The sequence below is a fragment of the Montipora foliosa genome, chromosome 7 (genome assembly GCF_036669935.1).
Source record: "Montipora foliosa isolate CH-2021 chromosome 7, ASM3666993v2, whole genome shotgun sequence".
Classification (NCBI taxonomy): domain Eukaryota; kingdom Metazoa; phylum Cnidaria; class Anthozoa; order Scleractinia; family Acroporidae; genus Montipora; species Montipora foliosa.
Window position 1 is genome coordinate 41360897 of NC_090875.1, and position 7169 is coordinate 41368065.

General features: G+C 46.1%; 1 protein-coding gene across 1 annotated transcript; it reads right to left on the minus strand.

The window, feature by feature from the left end:
* Positions 1 to 405: 405 nt before the first annotated feature.
* LOC138010252 (craniofacial development protein 2-like) lies at positions 406 to 1503 on the minus strand. The gene has a single exon (XM_068857185.1). The coding sequence runs from the start codon at positions 1501 to 1503 to the stop codon at positions 406 to 408; it is 1098 nt and encodes a 365-aa protein (XP_068713286.1).
* Between the last annotated feature and the right edge of the window lie 5666 nt (positions 1504 to 7169).

A 7169-nucleotide genomic window follows, 5' to 3' on the forward strand; every position in this document is an offset into this window, starting at 1 on the left:
CCTGGCTTCTCGAAGCATCATGCTGAAGAAGATCGCGAAGAGAGCAGGGGCTAGCACACAGCCTTGCTTTACGCCGTTCTCGATGGGGAATGAGTCTAAGAATTCGCCGCTGTGCTTCACCTGTCCCTTCTGGCCTATGTGGAGCTGCTGTAGGAGGGCGAGGAAGCGCGGGGGGGCATCCACGCTTGCTCAGGATTTTCCACAAACCGTCTCTGCTGACCTTATCGAACGCCTTCGTGAGGTCTATGAAGGCTGAGTACGGGGCCATATTCTGCTCTCTGCATTTCTCTTGGATCTGACGAAGAACGAAGATCATGTCTGTGATGCCTCGGTTAGCGCGGAATTGGCTCTGTGGGAGAACTTCCTCTGCAATGGCTGGAATGAGTCTATTCAGTAACACGCGGGCTAGGATTTTGCCCACGATGGAGAGCAGGTGACACCTCTGTAGTTTGAACAGTCTGATTTCTCTCCCTTGTTCTTGTACATGGACACTATCACTACGTCACGAAGATCTCCTAGTACTTCTCCCTTCTCCCAGCACAGTGTCAACAGGCTTCTGCTGTTCCCTGTGTCTGCATAGAGCTGTGTTCTTTGAGCCAGCGCTAGCCACCAGTCGTTCTGGATCTTGCGGAGTTGCTTCTGTAGAGTACTGCATGCCTGCCTGTAGCTAGACTTCGCCTCCTGGTTGCCGGGGTTTGACAATACTCTCTGGTGACAGGAGCGCTTATCTTGGAGCAGCTGTTGTATCTCCTCATCATTTTCGTCAAACCAATCCTTGCTCTCTCTGGATGAGAACCCTGCTACTTCGGCTGTTGTCTTTTGCAGCTTGTCTTTCAGGTCTTGCCACATCTTCTCTCGATCTGTCTCTATGTCTTCAGTGGGGGCAAACTTGCTCTCGAGTTCGCTTTGGAACTCCTCCTTCAGCTGGTGGAGGCGGTTCACTTGAAGAGTCTTGATTTGTGGGCTTCTTCTCTTCACTGCAGGCTTGATCGTCAGTCTGATAGTTGCGCGGACTAGTCTGTGATCCGTGTCGCAGTCAGCACTTGGCATGACTCTGGTATGCAACACATCATTCACGTCTTTCTGGCGCACAAGGATATAGTCCAGTAGGTGCCAGTGTTTGGAGCGCGGATGTTTCCATGTTGTTTTGAACCTGGCTTTCTGCTGAAATAAGGTGTTGATGACGATCAGGGAGTGTTCTGAGCAAAGTTCGAGGAGCAACTGTCCGCTGTCATTACAGTTGCCGATACCGTGTCGCCCAAGTACTCTTGGCCAGATGGAGTGATCTCTGCCTACTCGTGCATTAAAGTCGCCTAAGATGAAGATCTTGTCAGTGTCTTTCGTTCTCTGCAGGAGGGACCTCAGTTCACTGTAGAGGGCTTCCTTCGTCGTGGGGTCTGCCTGTAGTGTTGGGGCATAGACACTGATGATCGTAGCGTACTGATCTCCTCTCAGGGGAAGACGGAGACTTTCCAGCCTGCTGGTGACAGAGTTCTTTATCATGAATCCGACACCGAATAGTCTGAGGTCGTCTTCGGCTTTACCGGACCAGTAGAGAGTGTAGCCTGCACCATGTTCTGTCAGGGACCCTTGCTCAGCGAAGCTACTTCATTAACAGCTGCAATGTCAATGTCCAGTCGAGCCAGCTCTCAGGCAACTAAAGCTGTGCGCCTCTGTGGGCGGTCAGTAGAATCAGAATCCTGCATGGTGCGAACATTCCAACATGCTAGCTTGAGACTTTTTGTCTTCGTTTCACGTTTTCTTCTTTTGTTTCCACCGCTTGATGAGATGCCTGTTGGCCGCAGTTAGCCAACCAGGTGAGGGTGAGACAAGCTTTGTTTGTACCACCTTTTCTAGGCCCGTCTCCTTGTGGAGCAAGCATTACTATCTCTAGAAAAAACTGCTTGGTCGCCCAGAGTGCTGCCGAAAGCTGCTGTTGTCTCAGGTCAGCAGACTAGCGACCCATACATCTGAGCCGCCTACATGCAGAGTTGAGACTGCGACTCCCAGTACCATCTTGTACCTGTCGTTTTCTTCCCTTCTTCGTCGCTGTAGGACTTTCTCCTCTTCCCGCCAACGCAGAGTAGTTTTAAAGTGGAAGTCAGTGCGCGCCAACTGATCCCACTCTTTAGGCCCTGGATGTCCTTCCACAGTGGCTCAGCAGGCTGAGACGGCCGTGGTGACTGCCAGGCTGTAGGTTTTACATCAGAGTGTCCTTCTCCTAGCTACTGGCTCAAAAACCTTCCCCTGAGGCACAGGAGCAGTAACCTAGGCTGGGGCACGGCTGCTGGATCCTGTATCACCTCTCGAGCCCAGGGCAAACACGCGTACGCGTCCAGTAGTCCAGCAGAGGTTTCCTTCTCCTAGACTGACTGCCAACCAAGGCTAATGTGAGCCCGGTCTGCCCATCGCCCAGTTATACCGCCGGGTACTCGGTCGCATCTGCAGCAGTCTCTGTGAAAACAGGAAGGGCCCCGGGAAGGCGCTGCTACAGACAGGAGCGGAAAGGAGCGGTCATATGCATGCGATCGACAGCGAGCTGTGGGCACAGCGACGATCACTTTTTCAGGGATAGGAGAGGCTATATATTACGCGTCACTATCCCAGTTCAGGCGGGACGTCCGGCCCTGACCCAGAACACCCCCCCCCCCCCCCCCCCAAGGGTCTACCCTCCCTCAAAACCCCTTTCCTTTTCTTCTAACGATTTTACTGCTTTTAAAACATATTGAGTTTACAAAACGAGGGGTGGTCCACAGGGGTAGTCCATGGACCGGGCCGGGTCCATGAAGGGGTCCATGGACCAGGTCCACAGGGGTGGTACATGAACCTGGGGTCCATGTTTTGTATACGTCCGCCAAAATTGTTGATATTTTCGTTCGCAGAGGGAATATCAAAGACAAAAAATGAAGAAATATATCACTCGGTCAGCGCGTGCTGAATGATGTGAATAATTATATGGAGTGTTGTAAAACTACCAACCCCAGGAATCCAAAACAAACTGGTCAAGAATAACGTTCCAATGTTTGCCCGAAAATGTCCCGTCGCGTGCATGCAGCCGCAGCGTAACGCAGTGACATGACTTTTCCCGATGCGTTAAAGTGGGACCCCCCGCGCGTAAAGTGTATCTAAAGGCGCCCACAAACGGGAAAACAACATTGTTCCGGAAACATTTTTTCCCGAAATGTTTCATCGGCGCGCAAACGAGGAAGCATTTGTTGGAGAAGAAAAAATGTTTTTGAACAAAATAAGAAACATTTTTTCTTCTGCAACAAATGTTTGTCCTGTTCGTCCTGCGGCCGCAAACGGGGAAGCATGTACTTCCGCAACATTGTTTTCTCGTTTGCGAGCGCCTTAAGACCATTTGTGACTGTGCTGAGGCAAGTCCGCAAATTGATAGAGAAACACTCGATCTTTCTGAAACCAATCGGTTGGCCCAGACTGTCAAAGAATTGTTCAGCGGCGCAAGCCCAAAACTGGAGACAACATCACGTGCGCACATCTTTGGATACGCGAAACTTGTTTCAGTTCTGATCAGAAAAACTCTCCCCAAGACTTTTAGCCGCCAAAAAATTGCCTAGATTTTTGCTTTCTATCAGCATAAAATTACAAAATTCAAGTCTGGTTTTGTATTAATTTAATCGCGGATAAGCTTTTGAACAAATATAAGCCCTGATGAACAAATGAGTACGACAACATATCATTGGGTGTATAACCCTGCCGTGAACTAGGCATCTTATTCGCTTCGTGGAACTGAAGCGCAGGCCACTGGCGAGGCGAGGAGGGAATCAAGGATAGCTCCTGAGAAGAGAAGACGACAAATTCAATCTAAATCTTCGCTCCATAAAGCGATAGGAAGTTTCGTCTGCTCATACCACCACGTGTTCGCCATTCTGTTCAATTACGAACTGTAATTACTTCAAACAACCCCCTTGAGGTTTTTTGAAATAATTATAATCCAGTTATAGAGCGGTTTTCAAATGAATGTCGTAAAACCAAAACCAAAGTAATTACTTTGGCCAATCAAAAAGGAAGGAGACAATCCAGAAAACCAATGAAAACTCGAAGTAATAGACCTCTTTAGCTTGTACGTTTTGTTTTCCCATTTCAGACCACGTGATGTTCTCAAGCGAATTTTCCTTTTGTTTTTTCATAAGTTATGCGTACATATTCACGTGCATAGGACGACATTTGAAAGAAAGTTTTCCCTAGAGTAACATGAAAACAAAATGTACAAGCTAAAGAGGTCTATTAAACGTAATTGACACAAAGCGCGGGAAAATGTGCACGCGCGAGCCATGATTGGTTTTGGTTTCACTTCTGATTGGTTGAAAAAGTGGCGGGAGAACATTGAACCAATCACTGAGTGAAGTAATACAAAACCAAAGTAATTCACTAATTACTTTCGACACTCAATTGAAAACCGCTCTAATCAGGGACTGTAATTAGTTGATGTGAACCCATTTCATATTTAATTCGATTATAATTCGATCACAATCGAGACCTAATGTGAACACGGCTTTAGCTTCGGAGTCAACGCTTTCCAGAGTAGATTTGTTTATAGAACGCCTCCCTTGGGAGATTCAGCACACCTGCTTTTGTAAAAGTCAATCAAAACAGAGGTATCTCAGCGTCAAGGGAAATATGATACTTTTAGCGAGAAAAACCTGTTCCTACAAACAAATTTAACCACGCAAAAGGGCTGACTCAAGGAATTAGTGGAGATAGAGATTGCCCTTGTTGTGCTCCTGGCTTAGTTTATTAAGAACCTACGTTTTTCCGGGAAGGGGGGGGGGAGGGGAGGGGGCGCTAGGGGGGAGGGGAGGAAACGCTGCAAGAAGTAAACGAACGGATGGTCTCGTTGTTTTCAAATGCTAAAAGTGAGATTATGTAGCATTGCGCAAGTTAAGGCCCTGGCATTCTGGCAAACGGCTTCAACATTTCCTTCAACATCTGTTCGATTTTGTTGAACAGCGATGTTGAAAACGTTTGCCCCCCCCCCCCCCCCCCCCCCACCCTTCCTGAGTTCAACAGCACTGACACACGTTGAATCACAGTTGAATCGACGTATAATGAGCTTCAACAACCAATCAAAATTTCTTTTGTTATCGCGAATGTTGAATGAAGTTGAAGCCGTTTAACCCCTGTTTCAACATTTTTGGGTATGCGCTTGCGCACTAAACGGACTCTCAATGACGCATCTATGCCCGTATCCATAGTAACAACCGCGGCTACAGCCTTGGACTAAATACTGGACAGGTATCAAGGGTTAGGCAACCCGTTCTCGCCCTTAAATTCGCGATTATCCTGAATTGTTAATTTGCTTTGAATTCACTATTATCGTGAATAGCCCCTTTCCGAGTTGCTGCATGCCTCAGTTTCAAAGCGAGTCTTGGTGCAGAACCATTCAAATGGAAATGAGTTGCGTGTTCTTATGCAAATCAAACTCATTTCCCTTTCAATAGTTGAGCACCAAGACCCATTTCGAAACCGAGACAAACAGCAACTCGGAAATGGCCCATTTAGAAGACTGAAAGCTTGGTATGGATTATGGGAAATGGTCATACATGTGTGAAACGATAACCCAAGTGTATGGACATAGGACTCGGGAACCTTGGAATGTTGATCATCCCGTCACCTATAACCACTCGACCAACATACCGCTAGCTGCTCGGTGACAATATTTTAAACACGATTTGATAATTCTCTAGTAACACTCAACAACAAACAACGTTAAACACTACAAAACGCCGGTTTCCAAACTTCACGACAAAGCTAATTACATTTTAAAATCAAAATCAAAGCTTAGGCCTAAATTATTATTTTAGCTTAGGCCTAATTACTCTTCAGCAGCAATATTCTATGGTAGCAGAAACCCATAAGGGTTGAAACGTGTAACGGCCCCTTTTGTCCTGGGAAACAAGCTTCTGAATATTCGATTTGCTAAGTACCATATTTGGAACAACAAGAGCGAGGGGTTTCCAAATATGGTACTTAGCACTGAAACATTCAACCAATCAGTTCGCACTGAATATTCGGAAGCTGTGAACGCGCGTTACACGTTTCAACCCTTATGGGTTTCTGATGGTAGTTAATTTTTTTTTTTGAAAAAGGCGGTGTCTTGCTCTTCAGTGGTAAAGTGGAAAGAAGCGGTTTCAGTAGAAACTCCGGGTTGAAATCCAATCCACCAATATGATTTTTTTATTTCCTTATTTTGCTACCATAAGTCCTGGGACACAGTGTCCAAAATTCAGGATAATAGTGGATTCAAAGGAAATTAACAATTCAGGATAATTACCAATTCATGGGCGAGAACATGTTGGGTTGGGGTCAGGGCTAACCCTAACCCTTTGACTGGCAGGTACAAAACACAGGTCATAGGCCACAAATCACAGGTCATTGTTTTACCAATACGGAAAGAATCCTGAACATTCATTAAAGCTAACCTTAGGCCTAAACCAGTTATCGCGATGCTCACTGTGTTTAATTTCTTCAAGTTTGCAAAAAATCTGCGTATTGAATAAAATGCACACACTGCCTGGCCTTTAAGAGGTTTTTTTTTTTGCAACACTAACAAATGCTGACTATCCAAAGGCACGAAACAATGAAGGGCTGAGGAATGAGATTACTCTAAGTTCCACGGGAAAGCGCCAAGACGCCATTTTTCATGACGTCATCATATAGACAGAAACATCTATGGCCTGGGGTCCGTTTCTCGAAAATCCCGAAACTTTACAGGCCATTTTCGGGTGTCACAATTCCCTTTGTATCTCAAGAACGGAGAGAATTTAAGTGGTCAAACTTCACAAGTAGTTTGCTTTTAATTTGTTACCTTGAAAACATCTTCGGCTTTCCTGAACAAGCAATTGTTAGGTTCACAAATGGCTTCTCGTGCCAAAAAAGTTTTTGGGACTTTCGAGAAAAGGTGCCCTGGACTGTCTGATGTATACTCATGGACGGAATTCATGGACGGGCGAATAATTGTTTTTATATAAATACACTGGTGATTATTTCAAAAAAGAGAAAAAAGGAACATTTCAACGCGAAATCATCTTCACTTACAGTGGCAAAAAACGACTACTGGTAGCCATTTTGTCCGTCGAGGTGATTATCGGCTGATAATCCGAGATAGCGAGCCAATGAGAGCGCGTCGTCTCGGTGAATATTCACCG